This window comes from Choloepus didactylus, chromosome 10 (genome assembly GCF_015220235.1).
Source record: "Choloepus didactylus isolate mChoDid1 chromosome 10, mChoDid1.pri, whole genome shotgun sequence".
Classification (NCBI taxonomy): Eukaryota; Metazoa; Chordata; class Mammalia; order Pilosa; family Megalonychidae; genus Choloepus; species Choloepus didactylus.
The window spans coordinates 92,449,959-92,471,995 of NC_051316.1; the positions used below are offsets into that span (position 1 = coordinate 92,449,959).

Here is a 22,037-nt window from a genome sequence, read left to right on the forward strand (position 1 = left end):
GCCGCCCCTTCTCTGGCCAATGAGCTTTGCCTAACATCTCCGCGCCGCTCCTTCCCGGGGCCAATGGGGTAGGTCACGTGACTAATCCGGTCGGGCCTCTCCTCGCCCTCTGCCCCACCCACTAAGTGCGGTTGAGGTGCAGAAATGCTCTCTTTTCTCCTACGATTGGCCATCGGGATTAGATTGACACGGGTGGCTGAGTCGGGCGGGGTCACTCTTAAAGCTGCTGAGGCGTCGGAAGTTGTAGGGGTTTTTACGCAGGGAGCCGTGGCGGCCTATTCCTTCGGCTTTGGCTCCTGTAGTCCTACCCGCCCCTACACGAACAAATCTTTTCTGCCTTTCAAGCCCCCAGTTTCAAATGGGACCTCTGACGTCCCACAGCATTCTCTTAAACACTTTCTACTTTTCACCTTTTTCTGGAGTTGTTTGCAGAAGTGCCTGCGTCTCTCCTCAGAGACGGCGTCTTCCTGAGAGTTGGTGTCGAGTGGGATTTAATTAGGACCACCAACGGTGCCTTGCACCAAACACTGGGTCTAGTCAGGCATACCTGACTAGTAGCAGTAATCAAGTTCCGCTACTTGGACTCTGAGGTTAATGGTTTTTCCTGCTGTAAAACAAGGATGGAATTCTTTGCCTGAGTCACAGGGCTTTGGGAGCATGGAAAGAGAATGGTGTGGCAGCCCTTTCCTAACTGTGAAGAACTGGCCACATCTAAGTTTTTAAATTATAGTTATCAGTAAAGTCATTCACTTTCCTTCATTCATTTAATAATAAACTAACATTTTTGGTACAATAGGCCCTCCTCAGCTGGACATGGGGACATAGCAGTGGACAAGATAAATGGTGGCTCCGGGCAGCACGCAGTCTGTTGGGGAAAGCACACACTTCATTACAATCTCGTTTGATAGGTGCTCTAATGGGTGAGATCCCGAGAATGTGGTGGGACGGAGGAGACACTGGGGTAGCAATGCATGGGGAAACGAAAGGTCAGGGAAGGCTCTTGAAAGGAAGGGACATCCAAACAGAGAAGTGAAAGATGAGCAGGAATTAGCTGGGCAGAGAGGAGATGGGGGTGTGTCTCAGGAACAGCAGGGACTATAACCCAGAGGTAATAGGGAACCTGGCACCATTTACTAGAGGTGGGAAGAACCTGAGAGTGGAGAATGGCAGCCCAGAAGGTCAAGGAAGAGGGAGCCAGATGTGGAAGGCTGTCTCCACAGCTGAGCTGCTTGGGTGGGCTAGATCCATCACATCCTCCCCTGTGACCTTGGGCAAATCACTTAGCTTTTCTAGTCCTCAGCTTCCTCACCCCTAATATGCTCAGTGCTGAGCCTGGAATGGACTCAGGGTATTAGGGCTATTGTTATTAGAAAAACTGCAATCGCCAAGTAGTGCATTAGATAAACAGGTAAAAGGTATAGACAGGCTATAAATCAATGATAACTAGCACCTACTGCCACTCCTTCTCCCCCCTTTACTTTATTTTAGTTTTCTTCCAAGACTCATCACCGGACATGTTATATAATTGTTTGTCCATGAGGGTAGGGACTTTGTTTTGTTCACTGCTGCATCCCCAACACCTAAAACAGTGCCTGGCACAGAATAGGTGCTCAAGATGAGTTACTGATTTAATGAATCTATAACTCTATTGACATATGGTTGTTGAAAGATGATATGGCTGGATACCTGATAAATGAATGATATGAACAGATACTGATAGGTAAATTGATGGTCAATACAAATGAACGGAAACTCAAAGCAAACACATAGAAACACACACACAGGATGGTTTGCAGATAAGTGGGTGACATGAGCATTGATGGCTCCATATAGCTAATATATGCAGACAAGTGGTTCTGGACCTGGGGTGCACATGACATCATCTGGAAGCTTTTCAAAACTCCATCTGCCTGGGCCCCACTAAACTAAGAGAACCAGGACCTGGGGATGGGGCCCCAGGTCACTTGAGGCCCACCCCTGCACAAGCAGTCTGAGGTAGTTGATAGGAAGCTGGGGTAAGTAGAGGGAGTTCACCAAAGCTGGGCATCCAGGGGACAAATCCAGGGAGGAAAGGTACCGGTTGAGGTACAGAGCTCTGCCGGTGGTTAAAGGATGAAGCCCAGAGGCGGAGGGTGAGGAGAAGTGGTGAGAGGGGGATATCTGCAGGCCATCCCCTGCCTGTCTGGGGCTGTAAGGAGCTTTCCTCCAGGGAAGCCCAACTCTTCCGCTTTGGCAGAGTCCAGACCTTTGACCTCCCAACCACAGCCTCCCCGGCTCTCCTCCCTTGGCCCTAGGGCCCTTTCCCCAAAACTCTTCTTCACACACACCTCTACTTCGGGGGACCAGAGGGCCTCCAGGGGACAAACAGCAGTCCAGAGGTGGCTTGCCCCCTGACCCAGTTGTCCGTTGTGTGACCAAGGTCAGGGGAAGAAGAGGAGAGGGCGCTGGAGAGGGCAAGGAGTGGGAGCACAAAGAAACCCAAGGAAAAAGAGGCCGAGAAATGGGGAGACGGAGGGCCTCACAGATGCGATGGGGGTGCGAGAGGGAGAATAAGAGGCACAGAGGGGAGAGGCAAAGGGAAAAGAGGGACAAATGAGGAGCAACCAAGAGAGGCCAGCCCAGGCGGCGGGCAGGCGGGCAGGCAATCAGTAGGACCGACGGTGGGCGTGCGGAGGCCACAAGGGGCAGCAGTGAGCGCCCGCGGGCCGCCTCCGGGCAGCCCTCCGCCGGGCTCCTCCCCCGGCAGCCGCCGTGCCCCGCCCTGCGCGCTCCGGCTCGGCGGCGGCTGCGGGCGCGCTAAGGGCGGGCGCACCGGTAGCAGGTGGGCGGGGTGCGGGCCGGGCGGCGGCGGCGGCGGCGGCGGGGGTCTGCTAGGCTGCGCTCCGGCCGGGGCGGCCGGCTGAACGGGGCGTACCATGGACTTCAACATGAAGAAGCTGGCGTCAGACGCGGGCATCTTCTTCACCCGGGCGGTGCAGGTGAGGCTGTGCGCCCTGAGCTCCGCGCGGCCGGGGCCCGGATGTGGGGCGGGCGCGGCGCAGAGATGCCCCTCCTCTGCTGCTGCCACCATCCTGGCTGCAGGGACACTCTCAGTCCGCGCCAGGGCCCCCGCGCCTTCTGTGCTACCTAGAAGAGAGCGCGAGACCCGGGCCGCTGGCCACACCGGCCGCACCCTAAGCGTGGCCCAGGGCGGGGGGCTGAGCACCGCCTCCATTTTCCTGTCTGGGGGAGAGGTAGCAGTGCTAAACCACCATTTCGACCGTCTAGGTTACCGTGCTGCCCTGGCGCCTGCCCCAGGCCCAGTGGTAGTCCCCCTGAGGAGAATAGAGGACAGCAGGCGGCTCCTCCCTCCCTGTCCTTGCCCAGCCTTGACTCTGGCTCTCTGCGGGGCATTTGGAGGCCTGGGCCCTAGGCCCAGGAATTCCTGGACGTGTCACAGCCCTTTCTCGGATCCTTAGTCTCCACACCTGTGCAATGGGCTGATAGTGATATGATCCCCCAGGTCCCTTGTACAGGCTTGGAGAAGCAGTCCAGAAGCCAGGAGGGCTGGGGCTATTTCTTTTCTGCTCCCTGGGAGGCCTGTTTCCTCCTGTTCCCCAGGCCTAGGGATGTGGGCTTGCTGGGCCCTTTCTTTGGGAAGCTGTCCAGGCCCATATTCTGGGATTGGAACAAGTTCTATTCATTGAAGTCTGGGAGAGTAACTGAGGTAGCTTAATGTCATGGTGGAGACCTAGAGTCAGGTATGGTGCAAATGCACCCTTCTGTGACCTTGGGGAAGTGACTACCTCTCTGGGTCTCAGTTACTTCACCTGAGAAATGGGGTTACTTGCATCTCCCTGGGACTGCGCCTGTATTTGTTCACTAAAGGCAAGCTTATTATTGGTATGAATGTAGTTAATATTGCACCTATGCACCATGTGATCTTAGCAAGTCACTTTCCCTCTCTGAGCTTCAGTCTCCCCACCTGCAAATCAGGTGTCACACTGTGCCAGCCTCCAAGGGAGGTTGTAAGGATTTAGCCAGATCCTGCAGATAGGGAGGCTTGGCCCTTCACAGTGCTTTGGGAACAGGTCTTGTGGTTGTTTTGTCCTTGTTGTTTTGGGCACTACTGAGGACAGCCCTCCCTCTGTAGAGTTGCCGAGCCCTAGCCAGGCCTCCCTCTCCAAAGCCTGTGTGGTGATGTTTGCTAGAAAGCACAGTGTCCCGGTGAGGATTTGCTGCTCTGTGCTCCAAGCCTGCTGGGTGTTCCCAGCCCTAGGGGAGATCCAGGACCCAGGATCCCATCAGACAGCCCCAGTCCCCATCTGAGAGTGGGGGAAGCCTCCCCAGGGTTGACATGGCAACTGCACTATCTTTCGCATCAGGTGAAGAACCTGATCTACAGGTTTCCTGCTGCTGCTGGGGCCCTTGCACCTGACCTGGCCCACAGGAATGGGGAGGCTTGGGCCCTGTGAGCTTCACTCACCAGGTAGCGACATGCCCACAGGGTCACCCATACTGGAGTGGGAGCCAACAGCTCCCAGGCTCCAGGCTCCAGCCTCCTGGGGTGGAGGAGGGAGCTGGGAGCTTTATAAATAGAGGCTTTCTCTGGCTCTGCACGCCCACCCCCTGCTGCTGCCATCTTGCAGGGAGCAGCCTTGGACTCTGCAGGCATCCGCCTCTGAGGCACTGGGCCCCTTTCCCTTGCCAGGGACAGGACAGGTGGCAGGTCAGGGGAGAGAGGAGCCTGAAATGTGACTCGAGCAGGAGATACCACACAGTGGACCTGGGGATGGAGGTCAGGCCCAGAGGGACAAGAGGGGACATCTTTATTATCAATATGTGGTCTGCTCCTTGGTGTAGGAGCCACCTCACCAGCACCAGGGCATTGGCCCCTCCAGGAAACTTTAAGAGCCTTACCCCCACCCTCATCTGGCATGGAACCCGGAGGGCAGGATCCCTTTTGCAAGGGTGATTCTGGGGTGGCTTTCTGGATGGAGGACCCCTGAACTGTGTCTTGAAAGTAGGGAGGGTATTGTGAAATTAGCACAGGGAGGGCCTTGCAGGTGGCAGACAGAGCCCAGGTAAGGGCATTGAGGCATATAAGGGAATGGGTAGGATGCTGGGGGAGGTGAGCAGTAGAAGTGATAGTACTAATTACTAGTAGTAGTACTCTCAGTAATAGTAACAGTAGTGGTAGAAGTGATCATAGTAAAAGCCAGGGAGGCGGCAGCGTTGCTCCCATCAGAGGCAGGCAGGCAGCAGTGCCTGTGGATGGATGCCCACAAGATGGGGAAAGCCTGGGAGGACTTTGCACCTGGGCGGATGTGGGTTGTGAGGGGCAGGATGGCCAGGTGGCAGGGTGGGGACTGCTGCCTTGAACCTCGATAAGGAGGGGAGATGCTGAGGTGTGCGTTCAGGGCAGACCTGGACTGGATTTGGACATAATTGAGTGTGAAGAACTACTATCATCATCAGAGTAGGGAGGCTCCCAGGTGGCTCCTGGGAACTGAAGAGGCACACGTGGCAGGCTTTTTATTAACCATAATGATGATGATAACATTTATCAAGTCTGTACCATGTTCCAGCCACAGAGCTAAGCACCTTCCAGATACTGTGTAAGATAAATTCTGTTATCCCCTTTCTCCAAGTGGGAAACAGGCCCAGAGAGTTGACTTTGGTTTCCCTGTCTGGAAAATGGGGCTGATGCCACTCTACTGCTCCTCCTTTCCCAACCCTCCGAGGAGGGCAGGATGAGGCAAGGCCTGTTCAGTGCCTGGCTCCCTGCAAGGGCTGGAGCCACAGGGCCTGTGGTGCAGGGGAAGGGCAGGCCTAAGGCCCAGTCTGGGGAGGCTACGGTTGGAGGAATGTGAGGAAGAAGAGGCAGAGGCAGCAAGGGTGGGGAAAGCTAGGAGGAGGGCTGCAGGAGCTGATCCCTAGGTTGGAGGGCTGGAGACCAGCCTGCTCAGCCCTGCAGGGAGAAACCCAAGCCTTGCTACATAATTGATGGCTGCCAAGCAGCCTGACTCTGTCATGCTGTCTTCTGCCCCCACTCCCCGCAGCTGGAGTGGCCTTGCAGCTTTTGGATTATTCATCACTGCTGTATAGCTCCAGGCTGGGCCTCCAGACCCCCAGATGGATGATCCTGACTCCAGCATAGTCCCGTCCCTTTCTCAGCCTCAGGGTCAGCATCATGGGAAACTTCACCCCACCTGCCTGGGAGGGCTGTTGGAGGAGTGGAAGGGGTTTTTGGTGTAAAGCACTTAGCATGGGCCAGGCTACAGATAAGATCAAACATTATTCTTGCAGATCTTCAGCCTTTGACTCTTTAGCTGTGACTAGGGCAAGCCCCTTCCCCTGGCTGCAGAAGGCCTCGGCATCTCTGTTTGGAAAATCAGGACATTGGTCCAGGGGCCCTTTTAGATCCGAGGGGCCTGGGCTTTGGGCCAGTTTGTGGTTGTTCCTGGATGGCTCACATGGCTTCTGCCACCTCTGTCTTGGGGACCTCTTTGGCATCCTGGTCCCTGCCTGGGCCTTGGGATGGGGCTGCCAAGCCTTCTGGGTCCTGGGTATACCCAGAAGTTGGCTCCAGGGGGCTGGCCATGTTCCCCGTCCACCATACCAGGCGACAGGGAGCCAGCTGTTTGGCCATTCTCATCTCCACATACTCCCCTTCCTTCCCAGACTTCTCTCTGCCCATCAGCTCTTAGCAGCAGCATCACCTTACATGGAACCCTGACTTAATATCCTTCCCACCTCTTTCTTATTTTATTCTCCCAATCACCCTATGAGGGGGTCCCTATTAGTTAAGATCCTCATTTTTCAGCTCAGGAAATGGATGCACAGAGAAGTGAAGTCTCTTGCCCAAGGTCACACAGCTCATCAGTGGAGGAACTGGGACTTGAAGACAGATCTCTGATTCCAGAACATGAGTTCTTCCTGCTCACTCCCTTTGCTGCCTCCTGCCAGCAGCCTCCCAGCTCTCCACAGGGTCTCCAATAATCCCACATCTCACTCTGTACCCCATTTTTTCCATGAGCACTTTCTACCAGGTCTTCTAGAGTCAGGCTAGAAGAACCTTTAAAGATAGGCTCCCGAGGGTTCCTTACTCCTGTAAATTATATGCCAAAGTTTGTAGAAACGTGCATTTTTGTGGGGACAGGGTCTATAGCTTTTGTCAAATTTCCAAAAGTAGCCCCAATTCTAGTCCAGCCAGCCAGTTTCACAGAGGTACAAACTGAGGCCTTGAGCGGAGCTATAACTTGGTCGAGGTCACAGAGCAGGTTAGGAGCAGAGCAGAGTCTCATGAACTTGGGGTCTGGGTTCTGGCTGGAGGCAGGGGCAGGTGGCGGGGGAGGTGAGTCCTCAGCCAGCCTGTGTCCCCTTCCTTGCCCCATACTTCCCACCTCCTTTCTGAGCTCTCCCTGCCCCTTGGCCCTCCCCTGACAGTTCACGGAGGAGAAATTTGGCCAGGCCGAAAAAACTGAGCTTGATGCCCACTTTGAAAATCTTCTGGCCCGGGCGGACAGCACCAAGAACTGGACAGAGAAGATCCTAAGGCAGACAGAGGTGCTGCTGCAGCCCAACCCTAGTGAGTGGATGTGGGGCCGGCCTTCGGCGGGGCGAGGGGCAGGGAAGCAGGCAGTTGGGCCCTGCCAAGGCCAGGCAAGTGGGACTGGCCAGCAGGTGGGGTTTTTGTTAGACGCTGGGGTTTAAGGCTGTTGTGGGGAGTTCCAGGTAAAAGAAGACAGGAGACTCAGTGTTGGGTTTCAAGATGCTCTCTGTGGGACAGCAGAAGTGATAATTTTTGCAACAAAGGGGTGGAAGAAATGCCTGGAGACTAAAACACACTTGGGAGAAGAGGCAGAAAAAGCGGAGTCAGTGCTCGAATCCTGCCATTTTAGAGAGGTCAGCAAGGCTCTGAGACAGAAAAGGACTTGCCCAAAGTCACTCAGCGAGCAAGGAGCAAGCAGAACCAAACTGCAGAAGCACTGATGGGGACAGGATGATTGACATCCTGGCACTCATCTGTCTATAAATCTGACATGTGGCTAATTGAGTGTCTAGAGATCTTTTGGGGACCAGGGCCAGGAATCATTCAGAGTGTATATTATGTTCTGAAAATCCAGGTTGTAATAAGGGGGGCAGTGGGCAGGCTTGGACTTCAGCTGAGTCACCCCCAGTTGTGTGGCCTGGGGCAGGCACATCGTGTCTCTGAGCCTTTGCTGCTTCCTCTATCAAGTAAGGGGTTAATAGTGCCAGTCTCACAAAGTGGATGTGGGTATAAGCAAGAGAATATTCTGGAAATCACCAGGCTGAGCATTTGATAGGCAGTGCCTTCACTGGGTCATCCTTGGACTTAGACCAAAGAGTCCTGTGGCTTTGGCTGCTCTCTCTCCACAGGTGCCCGAGTAGAGGAGTTCCTGTATGAGAAGCTGGACAGGAAGGTCCCTTCGCGTGTCACCAATGGGGAGCTGCTGGCTCAGTATATGGCAGAGGCAGCCAGCGAGCTGGGGCCGACCACTCCATACGGTGAGCCAGGCCCCACAGCTGAGGTTGGGAGCATGGTCTCTTGCCTTCTGTTTTTCCCTCCTTCCCTTCCTTCCTCTCTCCCCTCTCCTTCCTTCCTTTGTTTTTTCATTGTATAGATAATACCTGAATTCATTCTAATTTAAAAACCTCAATCAATGCAGAAAAAAATAAGAGTGAAAAATGGAAGTCTCCCTTAACTGGTTCTGGTTTGTGTATTTTTAATGGGATTATACTGCATGGACTGTTCGCAACTTGATTTTGTAACTTGGCATTGCATTACATATACCTGTTTTTAACTGCACTTCTAGATCTACCTCAATCTTTTTTTTTTCTCCATTTTTAAGTTTTATTGAGGTATAATTTTCATACCTTAAAATGTACCCATTTTAAGTGTATAATTCAGTGAATTTTAGTAAATTTACAAAGTTGTGAAACATCCCCATAATACAGTTTAAAGAACATTTCCATTACCCCAAAAGATCCGACTCATCTGTTTATAGTGAATTCCTACTCCCACCCTCAGTCCCATACAGCCACTAATCTGCTATCTGACTCTATAAATTTCTCTTTTCTGAACATTTCATTTTATGGAATTCTACAGTATGTGTGTAGTCTTTTGCATTTGGTTTCTTTCATTTAGCATAGCTGAGGTTCACCCATGTTATAGCAGGTATCAGGATTTCTTTCCTTTTTATTACTGAATAACCACCCATTGAATGGATATGTCACATTTTCTTTATCCATTTATCAACTGATGGATATTGGGTTGTTTCCAATTTTGGGCCATTATAAACAGTGCTGCTATGAACATTTGCATACAACATTTGCATTGTGGGGACATATGTTTTCATTTTTCTTGATATATATGTAGGATTGGAATTGCTGGGTTACATAGTAAATTTATGTTTAACTTTTTAAGAAACTACACCAAACTGTTTTTAAAGTGGCTGTGTGATTTTTACATTCCCTCCAGTGATGTGTTCTTTAATTTCCAGTTATTTGTGCATTTTCCAAGTTTTCTTCCATTGTTGATTTCTAATTTAATTTCACTTTGGTCAAAGAATATACTTTGTATAACTTCAATCTTTTTAAGTTTATTGAGACCCATTTTATGGCTTAATATATGGTTTATCCTGGAGAATGTTCTGTATGCATTTGAAAAGAATGTGTATTTTGTGATTCTAGGATGGAGTGTTCTGTAGATGTCTGTTAGATCAAGTTGGTTGATAGTGTTGTTCAGGTCTTTTGTATCCTTGCTGATTTTCTGTCTTGTTCTAGCCATTGTTGAGAGTAGGATATTGAAGTTTCCAGCTATTACTGTTGAGTTGTCTGTTTCTCTCTTCAATTCTTGTCAGTGTTTGCTTCATGAATTTTGGAGCTTTTGTTATTAGGTATTGTGGTGGTTTGGAACTGTAATGTACCCCCAGAAAATCAGGTTCTCAAAGCTAATCCATTCCTGTGGGTGTAAGCCTATTGTAAGCAGGACCTTTTGATGAGGTTACTTCACTTAAGGCGTGGCCGAGGGTGGGTCTTGATCCTCCTATGGGAGTCCTTTATAAACAGGATGAATACAGAGAGAGAGAGAAAGCCATGGAAACAAGAAGCTGAAAGCAACAAAACCCAGAAGAGAAAGGAGAGACCAGCAGACACTGCCTTGTGCCTTGCCATGTGGCAGAGGACCCAAGGATCGCTGGCAGCTGGTCTTTGGGAAGAAGCATCACCTTGATGATGCCTTGATCTGGACATTTTTCTCAGCCTCAAAACTGTAAGCTTGTAAGCTAATAAATTCCCATTGTTAAGCCAACCCATTTCATGGTATATGCTTTCAGCAGCCTAGCACACTAAAGCAGGTATGTTTGTTTCTAATTTTAAATCTTTCTGATAAATTGATCCTTTTATCATTATAAGATGTCCCTCTTTGTCTCTAATAACATTTTTTGTCTGATAGTAGTATATCTACTCCAGCTGTCTTATGGTTATTGTTTGCATGTGTATTAGTTAGGGTTCTCTAGGGAAACAGAATCAACAAGAGATATCTATAAATATAAGATTTTATAAAATTGTCTCACGTAACTGTGGGTATGCACAAGTCCAAATTCTGTAGGGCAGGCAGCAAACTGGCAACTCCAATGAAGATGTTCAACAAACTCCTCAGGCAGCGAACTAGCAACTTCGATGAGCTCCTCAGGAAAGGCTTCGCTGGTCAGCCGAAGAAGTGAAGATCCTCTCTCTATCTCATTTAAAAGTCTTCAACTGATTGGATTAAATACAGCTGATTGCATTGTCTCCTTGTGAAAGACACGCCCTTTGTTGATGTAATCAGTCACAGCTGCAGCCAATTGACTGATGATTTAATAAACCAGCCTTCTGGTTTATTAACCAGCCACAAATGTCCTTGCAGTAACGGTTAGGCCAGTGCTTGCTTGACCAGACACCTGGGTACTGTCAGCTGGCCAAGTTGACACATGAACCTAACCATCACAGCATGGTATATCTTTTTCCATCCCTTTCTTTTTATCCTACTTATGTCTTTGAATCTAAAGTGTATTTCTTATATACAGCATATATTTGAGTCTTTTTATAAATCCAGGCTGACAATTTGTGCCTTTTGATTAGAATAATTAATATATTTATGTTTACTACATTTACATTTAATGTCATTATTGATATGGTTAGATTTATGTATACCATTTTGCTATTCGTTTTCTCTTTTAGTTCCTTTTGTTGTTCTGTTTCTCCTTTATTGCCTTCTCTTATGTTAAATAGTAATCTTCTAATTCCGTTTTAATTGCTTTGTTGTTTTATTTTAAATTTTTTGGTTGTTTTCTTATTGGTTGTTCTAGGGATTATAATATGCATATTAATTTATTGCAATCTTCTTCAAAGTAATACTAACTTAATTCCAGTAAAATTTAGAAAACTTTAATATAGCTCTATTATCTCCCCCTTCCTTTGTGTTAGTATTGTCATATATATTGCATATATGTCATAAGCCCAATAATACAGCTTTATAATTATTGTTATGTGCAATTGTCTTTTAAATCAATTAAGAGAAAAAAGAGAAAAAATATATATATATACCATCTTTTATATTTACCTATATAATTACCTTTACCGTCACTCCGTCTTTCTTCGTGTGGATTCAAGTTACCATCTGGTGGCATCTCTTTTCAACTTGAAGTTTTCTTGGACAGCAGATCTATTAGCAATAAGTCTTTGTTTATCTGGGAATGTTTATATTTCATCTTCACTTTTGAAGGTTGCTTTGCTGGACATAGAATTCTTGGATTTTTTTTTTTTTTCTTTTAGCACTTTGAATATATCATCCTATTGTCATCCAGTTTCCATTGCTTCTCATAAGAAGTCAGCTGTTAATTTTATTGTGACTCCTTTGTACATGATGAGTCATTTTTCTCTTGCTGCTTTCAAGACTGTCATTTGTCTTTGTCATTCAGCAGTTTGAGTATGATGTGCCAAGTGTGTATCCTTTTGTGTTTATCCTACTAGACATTGTAGAACTTTTTGGATATATAAATTTATCTTATATAAATTTAGTTTTCATCTAATTTAGAAAGTTTTCAGCCATTATTTCTTCAAATTTTTTTTCTCTCTCTCTCTTTCTCCTTCTTCTGGAACTCCCATTACATATATGTGGGTTTGCCTGATGGTGGTCCCATGGGTTTCTGAGATTATGTTTACTTTTCTTCACTTTTTGCATTCTTTTTTTCAGATTGGATAATCTCTGTTGATCTAACTGTCAAAGGTTCCTGATTCTTTCTTCTATTAGCTCACATCTGTTGTTGAGACCCTTCCATGACTTTTTCATTTGTTATTGTACTTTTCAATTCCAAAATTTCTACTCTTTTATATTTTTTCTCCTCTTACTGCTATTCTTTAGTTGATGAATCATTGTAATTATGCTTTCCTTTAATTCTTTAAATATGGTTTCTGTTAGTTTTTTAAAAAATGTATTTGTAATAGTTGCTTAGAAGTTTTTGACTTCTAAATCCAACATCTAGGTCCACTTAGAGACAGTTTCTCTTGATAAATCGTTTTTTTTTTCCTTGTATATTGACCACACTTTCCTATTTCTTTGATGTCTTAGAATTTTTGTTGAAATCTGGACATTTTAGGTAATATATTTTAGTGGCTTTGGATTCTGATCTCTTTGGGGGCTTTTGTGTTTTTTGTTTAGTTTGGCTAGACTAATAGTGTAGGGTGTGTTTCTCCTGCAGTTGCAGCTACCGATTTCTCTTCTGTTTTAAGGCTGGCTTCCTAGGGATTGGCTCTTGGGTCAGCATATCTTAGTGATTGGCCAGAGGTTGTATTTAAACATCTTGCACAATTAAGGCTTCCACCCTATAGTGATGGATTTGTGAGTGGTTGGGGAACTCAGAGTGTACCCATCTGCCCCAGCTTTTACTTTGTGAGTTTGCAAGGCCTCCTGCTCATTCAGGGATCTTTAGGTAGCTTGGGTTCTCTCCAGTCTCTTCTGAGCATGCTGTACACATGCACAAACTTCCAGACCACCAGAGGTATCTGGGAATATATCATGTCTCATTCTCCAGTGTTCCCTGTTAAATTTCTGGCAGGTCTGCTGCTTGTCTTAACCAGTATTGCAGATTCAGATTGGCTGTGATGTTGGTCTTTCCTGATTATTTGCCACTGAGATTGCTGTTGTTTTTGACAGCATCTCCTGGGTTTTGCCATGCTCTGGCTCCAAGTCTAATCAGCTCTTCCTGCCCTAGTAGAGCTGGGAGATGGGAGCATCTCCTGCTGTTCTTACCAAGTTCCCATAGTTTCTCTTCAATAAATGCTTTTCAGTTCATGGTTGGCACCCAGCAATCTCCCTTCTAGGTATATATCCCAAAGTATTGAAAGCAGGGACCAAGACATATCTGTATAGCAATGTTCATAGCACCATTATTCACAATAGCCCAAAGGTGGAAGCAACCCAAGTGTCCATCATCAGATGGCTAGATAAATAAAAAGTGCTGTATACATACAGTGAATATTATTCGGCTGTAAAAAGGAATGAACCTTGAAGACATCATGTTGGGTGAAATAAGTCAGACACAAAAGGACAAATACTGTATGATCTCATTTACATGAAATAACTAAAATATGCTAATTCATAGAGACAGAAGATTATGGGGTACCAAGAGTAGGAGTGGAGAATGGGAAATTAATGCTTAATTGATACAGAGTTTCTGTTTGAGATCATGGAAGAGTTTTGGTAATGGATAGGGGTGATGGTAGCAATCATTATTAATGTAATTAAAATCACTGAATTGTACACTTGAAAGTGGTTAAGATAAGAAATGTTATATTATATATATGCTACCACATTAAAAATTTTATTAAAAAGGTGTAGTTTGCCTTTGGTCAGTTTACAGAGCCTTGAAATGATTTTCTTTTTGACAATTTTGCCAGTTTTATTATTGCTTTTTGAAGAGATTTGTCAGGCTCCTTTCTCTGCCATTCTGGAACTCCTACCCCCAATCTCAGTCCTTTTTAATGACTGTAAAGTCTTCCATCTTCCCTATGTCCCACTATTTATTTGTTAGTCTCTAATTGATGGATATGGAGATTGCTTCTACTTTTTGCTAGGCGTACCATTCTGCATTTATCATCCTTGCTCTTGCCTCTTTAGCATGTCTCTTTCTACGTTCTCCACTACTTCCAGGGGGTCAGAGCAGCCTGAGCCTGATCCTTTTCCTCACCCTTCACCCTGTTTTCTCAGGGAAGACACTGATTAAGGTGGCAGAAGCTGAAAAGCGCCTGGGAGCTGCAGAGCGGGACTTTATCCACACGGCCTCCATCAACTTCCTCACGCCCTTGCGTAACTTCCTAGAAGGGGACTGGAAGACGATTTCGGTGAGGGACCTGGGCCCACTCTGCTTTCTGGTAACCCTCTTCTCAGAGCCTTTGAGCACAGGCTCTGCTTTCTTTGCTGGGAACTCAGAACTCCTGGGGCCTCCCTAGACTTTGCTCATGTGAACTTAGTGACCTGGAGTAGATGCCTCCCACCCCTGGCCTCAGTTTCCCTATCTTGAGCAGATGGCCCCGTGGGCCAGTCTCGTCAGCCAAGGATCTCCCAAGGTTCACTATTCCTCATTTTCCACTCTGTAGAAGGAGAGGCGAGTCCTCCAAAACCGGCGTCTAGACTTGGATGCCTCCAAAGCACGACTGAAGAAGGCCAAGGCTGCAGAAGCCAAAGCCACGGTAGGTGTCTCTGCTGGCCTCCTGGCCCCACTGGGCTCTGGATGCAGTCATGGGGAGTGTGAAGGACCTGCTGTTTGGCATGACCTCTCTCCCCCCTCCCTACCTAGAGTGGCCTGGCTGGGGGGTGCTGGGCTGACCAATTTAGGTCACGCCACTCTGCCTCCCACAGCAAGGGAACCCTGGCTGCCCCAAAGCTCTGGGACCCAGGGCAGTCATTTATGGGGTGGGCAGACCAGCAGTACCCCTATCTGGGCCCAAGGCATCCAATAGCCTCTCCAGACAGCTGGTTGGAATCTCTTGCATGCCCCTTCCCTGCCTTCCCTGGATGCTCTGCTCTCTGTCCCTGGCTCTGCCCGGGCATGGCTCCCCCTTACTAACTCCCCCACTTGCTGCTAGAACACTTGGCCCAGGGTGCCCTGTGCTTAGGCTCCCCCACAGTGGTGTGGAGACCCCCAGAGCTAGACTGCCCACCTGCTCAGAGTATGTCTGAAACACCCTTTCAAGCCAGCCCCATGAAACTGGGGAGCACCTGAGCCATCTCATCTCTCTGTCTCCCCGCCTCACTCCCAGCTCTTTGAGTCCTGTTCAGCCTGGCTGGGGCAATGGGACACAGAACATAGGATGATTTGACCATGGTTAGGTCTAGGGTTGGAGAGCCAAGCCTGAGGTTGCATAACTCCCAGGTCTAGGGCATGCTAGGGAAACTGCCACCTGTGCCTGGCAGGCTCTTGGCCAAGGAAGGCCTGGCCCAGCCTGGGCTCACAGCAGCCCATGAGAGTCCCACCTCCAGACCTTCCTTGCATTCCCCTTCCACTGGGTGGTCAAAGGGCCCTCGGCCACTACTGGGCCCATGTTACCTCTGACAAGAGCCATGGGCAGAGTCTTGGCTCATACAGGTATGTGAAGTCTAGATGGAGGCAGGGGCTCAGCTACTGGAGTCTTGTCGGGGTTGGCCAGGGTGATCCTGTGGTTATTGTCATGACCTTTTCTAAGTCATCCAGACAGAACAATCTCCCTTGTCACACAATCATCTGTCAGTCATCTGGACTGGACAACCTCTCCCCAATAACTTGGCCAGAACAAACACTTCCTCTGTCAGTCAGGGTACAGTAACCTTTGCTTAGTTACTGGAATGGCATGACCTCTTCTCCAGTTGGTTGGCCTGGACAGTCTCACACTTTTTAGTTAGGCCAGGACATCCTCTCCAGAGCTAGTACTTAGGCAGCCCCAGGTACAGTGTCCCAGGGGATGCAAGCCCAACAGTTGTATCCCTTGTACCCACCCCTCTAAACATACAAGCACACACATGTACATTAGGACTCCTTCCAGAGGGTGGAGTTGTGTGTATCCATCCGTCCGCCAACCTAGTGTCCCCTTCTGCTGGGCCCTGGGGGGCCTGCTCCTGCCTGTGCTGTGGACTCACTAACTCTTTGTTTTTGTTCTTTTCTGTTCTGCTTTGGGTAACTTGGCTCAGTGTGAGGGAGATGTGAGTATACCTGTCCCACATGCTGTGCTGCTTCTTGGTTTGCCCATCTTGCCATCTGGCCCACAGTGCCATGGCCAGCCCAGGGGATGTCCTTGGGGCATTTTGCAAGCAGCTGGTCTCCCCACTAGAGCCTCTACCATGCCTAGCCTCTGATTTGGGGGTTGCCAGGCATTGGAGCCTGTGGGTCAGCTTTTTGCAAATGTTGGAAGCTTGTCAGTCTGTCCATCCATGCATTCATCTGTCTACTCTCATTTTGGGGGAGGGACCTGATCCTTGATGGAGGAGTAAGAGATGTGGTATGTTGACACTTCTGGGTTGGAGAAAGCTCTGTGTGTGTGTGTGTGTGTGTGTGTGTGTGTGCGCTTTGTTTGAGGGTTTGGGGGTTTAACTGGGGTATTTGAGTGAGATGGGCCTGGGGAGGGGGCATGACCTGTGGGCCAGCTGGCCGGGCCCAGGCTGGCGCTTTCCCAGAGGCAAGTGCGCTGGCAGCTGCCACAAGCTCTTTGCTACATCTGTTCTCATAGGCTCTTGGGCTGTATCCACCCACTTGGCCTTTGTCTTTACTCAGTTTCTAAGCCGCCTCATCCCCAGGCAGTTGGAATGGGGAGAAGGGTCTCTGTGTTGTATTTGTCTGTAGCCTCCTGTCCCTGGTGCCAGGAGCTCCTGGCATCTCCTTGTGGGAGACTCTAGGGCAGCCTCCTGGCCTTGGCCCAGGCCCAGGGTGACTCCCTGCCCCCATGAACTCTGTTCTCTGCCAGACGGTGCCTGACTTTCAGGAGACTAGACCTCGTAATTACATTCTCTCGGCCAGCGCCTCCGCGGTAAGCGCCTCCCCCCACCCCATCCTTGGCCTCCTCTCCCCCCCACATCCTGCTCCCATGCCACTAGCCCTGACTGCACAGGAAACAGAAGCCAGAGGGTAAGGCAAGGGGCACTGATTGGGCAAGTCCTCAGAGGCTGGGAGAAGGCAGTGAGGGGTGAGGGAAAAGCAACAGTCTCCACTCTGTCTGCCTGTCTGTCCCCTATACCCATTGTTACTGGACTTACTTTTCCCTGCTGGGCCAGCTGTACTGAACAGTATGGTAAGCTTAGGGTGGCAGCTGTCCCACCTCCAGGGGACCTGAGCATCTGCTCACCCCCATCCACAACCCTGACCACCTCCCATCAACAGGCACCAGTCTCTACCCCTAACTCCTCACCTGCTCTGCAGGCCCTGGGGATACAAAAAAGGAGGCCTGGGCCTGCCCTCCAGTTCAGGTACCCCTGAAGACAGGGTGATGAGGATGGCCACTGGTTTATACAGTTGCTTTTATAGAGCATATGCTAGGTGTCATGGGGACTGTAGAAGGCCTTGAGAATGAGCAGGGAAAATGGGAAGCATTATAGGTGGAAGGAACACCTTGTGCAAAAGCCCAGAGGTTTGAAAACAGGGTATGTCCTGAGAATGAGAGTATATTTGGGTGGAAAGGGGGTATGGGATGGGTAGAGTGGTGGGTGTTGTGGGGGCAGGAGGTGGATCATGAAGGGCTTTGAATGTCTTGGTATCTTTTCTTGCTTTTTTTTTCACAGCTTTGTTGAGATATTTGGTATTTCCTATTTAGAATTTGGGAGATAGGCAAAACTCACCTATTACAACCACTGCTGTGCTTTTTCGCCATTTTCTCTGTTTTTCCATTTCTCCCTGTGGTTTGAGATCCTCACATACATGCCCTTTGGCTTTTCTTCACTCTGTCCTAAGCGTGTGTTATCCGTGCAGTCATCCAGTGGTTGGGAATTGTCCCTCGGAGTATCCATTGTCATTTTCTCTGCCAGGGTCCTGTTGCTAGCTGATACAGTGCTGTACGTGTAGAGGTTGCTTCCCATGTTTTGATTTTATAAACAGCACTGTGAGGACATCTCTGTCCACATAAGTTGGCCTTGTTTCGCTTTCTGTATTTTAGGTTATTGTTTTAGGACAGATTTCAGGAAGTGGGCAGGAGAAATGGGTCTCCTAAGTCATGGTGGGGGGAGGGGGGATTTTTCTTCTTTAGACTCTGGATGACACTTCCTGCCCTCCTTCCTGGTCCGAGTGGGAGAAATACCCTGGAGGGTGGAGACTGCCCTGTTTTTTTCTTTTGCCATTGAACCCCAGTGTGACTCAGGCACGAGGCTGCCTTTCTCTGCTGAAGAACAGAAAGGTTCAGTGACTGGCCCAGGGTCACACGGTCCTGCCTCCCAGCCCACCAGCCTTAGCTAAGTGTCAGGGTGGGGTGGGGGGGATATTTGGTCTCCCTTGAGACCAAGGTCTGTACTGTAGGAGAGACTCAGGAAAAACACAAGCAGGACTTCCCAGCTGGCTGTCCCCCTTCCCTGCATGTGGCATGTTAAGACTGGACTGTGATCGTGGAGTACTGCCCTTACACCAAGCCTCATCCCAGCCTCAGCTCCTGGTTGGGAGGGGGATGGGGTAGGGGTGGGCAGAGATGGGAGGAGGGTGGGAAGAGGTTGGGGTCTCCGGGATCTGGGGCAGAGCACAAGCTCTGGGGTTGAGCTGTCCCCCCCTCCCCTTCCCTCCCCTGCTGACCGGTGCCCACCTCCCCTTCCCTGCTGACTGGTCCTGTTGTGGTCTCTGCAGCTTTGGAATGATGAGGTGGACAAGGTGAGTGGGTGCTTGGGGGAGGTTGGGGGAAGAGGGCTGGAAGGGGAATGGGAGTCCTGCTGTAGGAGTCAGGTCTGGTTTCTAGTTCTAGGCCCTGCCCCACAAGTACTTGGGCCACTCTGTCTCTGCACTCACCTCTCTGTGGGGCAACTTTTACTCCAGTGCCTCACAGTACAGAGTAGGCCATCAGGAGGCGTTCGCTAACTGGGTTTTCCCGATGGGTGGTGGTGTTGGATGAGCAAATGGACAAGTGTGAAAGACCATGGCAGAGCTTAGGAGGGTCTGGTGCTCTAGCTGATGGTCACAGGAACCCTCTGGCCCAAGATGGGGTATGGTTACAAAGTAGGGCTGTAGCTTCTCCAGGGGACAGGGATCCTAAGCTCCTGACTCTGGGCTCCAGGTTTGAAGTCAGGGGTAGAAAGCACACCCCTGCCCCCCAAACATCTGTCTGCAACCTGGGGGGAAGTGACATCTGCACATGGATAGGACGAGGAAGCTGGTCCTGGGTGGGCCTAATGGGCACTGGAGAAGGATGATGGGAGGGAACCAGGGAGGGCCAGTTCACTAAGACACTCTTCTGCTCTGCCCTGCCCTTCTAGGCTGAACAGGAGCTCCGAGTGGCCCAGACAGAGTTTGACCGGCAGGCAGAAGTTACTCGTCTGCTGCTGGAGGGAATCAGTAGCACTCATGTGAGTCCTACCCCCAGTTTCTCCTGCAGTCACTACTATCTTGTCACGTTTCATCCAAAATTAGGCAATGAATGAACTTAAAATCTCAAAAGATGGAAAAAGGCAGTGCTTGACCCCACAGTCTCTGAGAGTGGGATGTATTACCCAGAGACATCTTTGGGGCTTGAGGTGCCTGCCTTCAGCGGAGCAAGTCCCAAAGGGTAGGGTATCTCTGTCTTTCTCTAAGGGAGCAGGAAGCTTGGAACAGAAGGGATTGTACTACTGCACCTGAGTCTGGCAGAGGATGGGGGTGGGGAATGGAATTTTTGCCCCTAAGACACCACCCATCCCCGTGGGCAGGATATTAGAAGTCAGCAACCAGGCCTCTTCCCCACAGGTGAACCACCTTCGCTGCCTCCATGAGTTCGTCGAGTCTCAGACAACTTACTATGCGCAATGCTACCGTCACATGCTGGACTTACAGAAACAGCTGGGCAGGTGTGGGGCCCAGGGTCAGGCCAGGGCACCCCTGAGCCCACAAGGGGGTCCTTAGTTTCCACACCCAGTGAGCAGCCCAACCCTTCAGGTCTTCTCCCAAGTGACCTCAGAAAGCCCATGACACAGAGCCAGATTAGAGGGCTCTCAACTGAGCCCCAGCTCTGCCTAGGACACTCTGGGCTGAGAGCCATCACCCCCCTCTGGGCCTGGGCAGCTCATCAGTATGTGGGGCAGTGAGGTGACTGGATTTGATGACCTCTAACTACCCTGGAGCTCTGAGAGCAGTTTTAGGAGGACACTTGGGCTGGGTAGTATGGCAGGGATAAGGGGGCAGGACCATCTCACCTTTCACCTTACTCTGCTTTTCCCTTCACGCTGCCAGCTCCCAGGGAGCCATGTAAGTAGCAAAAGTGTATCTCCAGGCAATGGGAAGGCCCCTTGCCTCTGGGTAGTGGGCTCAGCTGGCATTTAGTGGGGCAGGAGGAACACCTGGGATGGCCTCACAGAGATGCAGCTCCTAGCTACTGAGACATGCCTCTCCTCTTCTCTCCAGATTTCCAGGCACCTTCATCGGCACTACAGAGCCTGCCTCCCCACCCCTGAGCAGCACTTCGCCTACCACCACTGCAGCCACTATGCCTGTGATGCCCTCTGTGGCTGGCCTGGCCCCTCCAGGAGAGGCTGCTCTCTGCCTAGAGGAGGTGGCCCCACCTGCCAGCGGAACCCGAAAGGCCCGTGTGCTCTATGATTACGAGGCAGCGGACAGCAGTGAGCTGGCCCTGCTGGCAGATGAGGTGGGCCTGGGTGCCACAAGAGGTGACAGGAAAGGGCTGGATTAGCAACTGCCAGGGGACTGTAACTGGAAGTGTTGGGCCTGAAGACCCCACGTCACTGTCTTCAAGTCTCTGAGGGGTCCTGAAGGGTAGAGCCAGGACCAGGGGATTTAAGGAAAAACAGCTCCAGCTGTGTGAGGAAACACTTCCCAATCTGCCTGTGTCTCAGTAGGGTGGGTGAGCCTGTCACTAAAGGTGTAGATGTGCACGTATCATGAGGGGCAGGGTGGGATCTCACCTATCCTCACTTAGCCCCGGGGCCAGTTCTGTCCTTGGCCAGGACTTGGACCTTCCCTCTCTGCCCTTCCTCTTCAGCTCATCACTGTCTACAGCCTGCCCGGCATGGACCCTGACTGGCTCATTGGCGAGCGAGGCAACAAGAAGGGCAAGGTTCCTGTAACCTACTTGGAACTGCTCAGCTAAGCAGGCCCCCTCCCAGGCCCCCTGTCCATCCTAGCCTGGGCAGGACAGGATGGGTGCAGCCCTGCCACTTACCTTGTCTGTTGGTGACCCAGCTACTCAGGGTGGGGAGACTAACTTCATCCTGTCCTTGTCCCCGGTCATCCAGCTGTGAGAGACCCCAAGTGGCTGAATGATCCCTGCTCCCCTTGCCCTCTGCCCCAGTCCTACTTCCAACCTATGGTTTGGAGCCTCCAACCCTGCCTGCATCCCAAGTACCCAAGCCCTCCCCTCTCCTGCCAAGGAGGGTGGGAACTGGCTGCAGCAGCTGAACTCAGAGGCCTAGGGCCATGGTGAGGATAGCCCAGATGGGCATGAGGAAGCAGGGGGGTGCACTATAGGCAAGAAGAGAACACCTGCCTTTTAGTTGCCAAAAGTAGTAAAAGGGGAAAGCAGCAAGGCATACGGTTTCTGGCAGCCCTTGGGGACTGACTGGGTGCTGTCTCCTCTCTGGATCCACCTGGAGTGAGAGGAGGCAAGGCTGGCAGGAAAGGCAGGGTTGGGCCATGGCACAGCATCTTCCCGGTGCTGCTCTTTCCCTTTCCCCAATCCCTTACAGCTCAAGCCAAGTATGGCGGCTGCAGCCTTCACCTCCCCACACACACTTTTTAACTGATATTTTTACTTCTGCCTGTCTGCTTGCTCTCTAGCCAATGACAAATAAACAACCATCCTTCGTGTGCAAATTGTCTGGGCTCCTGTTAGGGGTTGCCTACCTC

General features: G+C 50.2%; 1 protein-coding gene across 12 annotated transcripts; it reads left to right on the forward strand.

Annotated features, from left to right (window-relative positions):
* The first annotated feature begins 2,839 nt into the window (after positions 1-2,839).
* On the forward strand, positions 2,840-22,004 carry SH3GLB2 (SH3 domain containing GRB2 like, endophilin B2). 12 transcript variants are annotated; one of them, XM_037851209.1, is made up of 14 exons: positions 2,840-2,978; positions 7,429-7,570; positions 8,383-8,511; positions 14,255-14,388; positions 14,644-14,736; positions 16,211-16,222; positions 16,981-17,043; positions 18,253-18,399; positions 18,837-18,860; positions 19,460-19,549; positions 19,926-20,026; positions 20,409-20,423; positions 20,580-20,820; positions 21,175-22,004. In XM_037851209.1, exons 1-14 carry the CDS (start codon positions 2,916-2,918, stop codon positions 21,280-21,282), a joined length of 1,362 nt encoding a protein of 453 aa, XP_037707137.1. In that variant the 5' UTR covers positions 2,840-2,915; the 3' UTR covers positions 21,283-22,004. The 12 variants fall into 12 exon arrangements, with proteins under 12 accessions (XP_037707137.1, XP_037707140.1, XP_037707148.1 ...); XM_037851212.1 differs by lacking the exon at positions 20,409-20,423; XM_037851220.1 differs by lacking the exon at positions 19,926-20,026.
* Positions 22,005-22,037: the final 33 nt, after the last annotated feature.

What these genes read in the sequence shown, in the direction of transcription:
- SH3GLB2 (XM_037851209.1), top strand. Translation starts at nt 2,916, where the DNA reads ATGGACTTCAACATGAAGAAGCTGGCGTCAGACGCGGGCATCTTCTTC. An exon ending in TCTTCACCCGGGCGGTGCAG is followed by an intron (nt 2,979 to 7,428) that starts GTGAGGCTGTGC and finishes CTCCCCTGACAG; the next exon opens with TTCACGGAGGAGAAATTTGG. An exon ending in TGGCCCTGCTGGCAGATGAG is followed by an intron (nt 20,821 to 21,174) that starts GTGGGCCTGGGT and finishes CTTCCTCTTCAG; the next exon opens with CTCATCACTGTCTACAGCCT.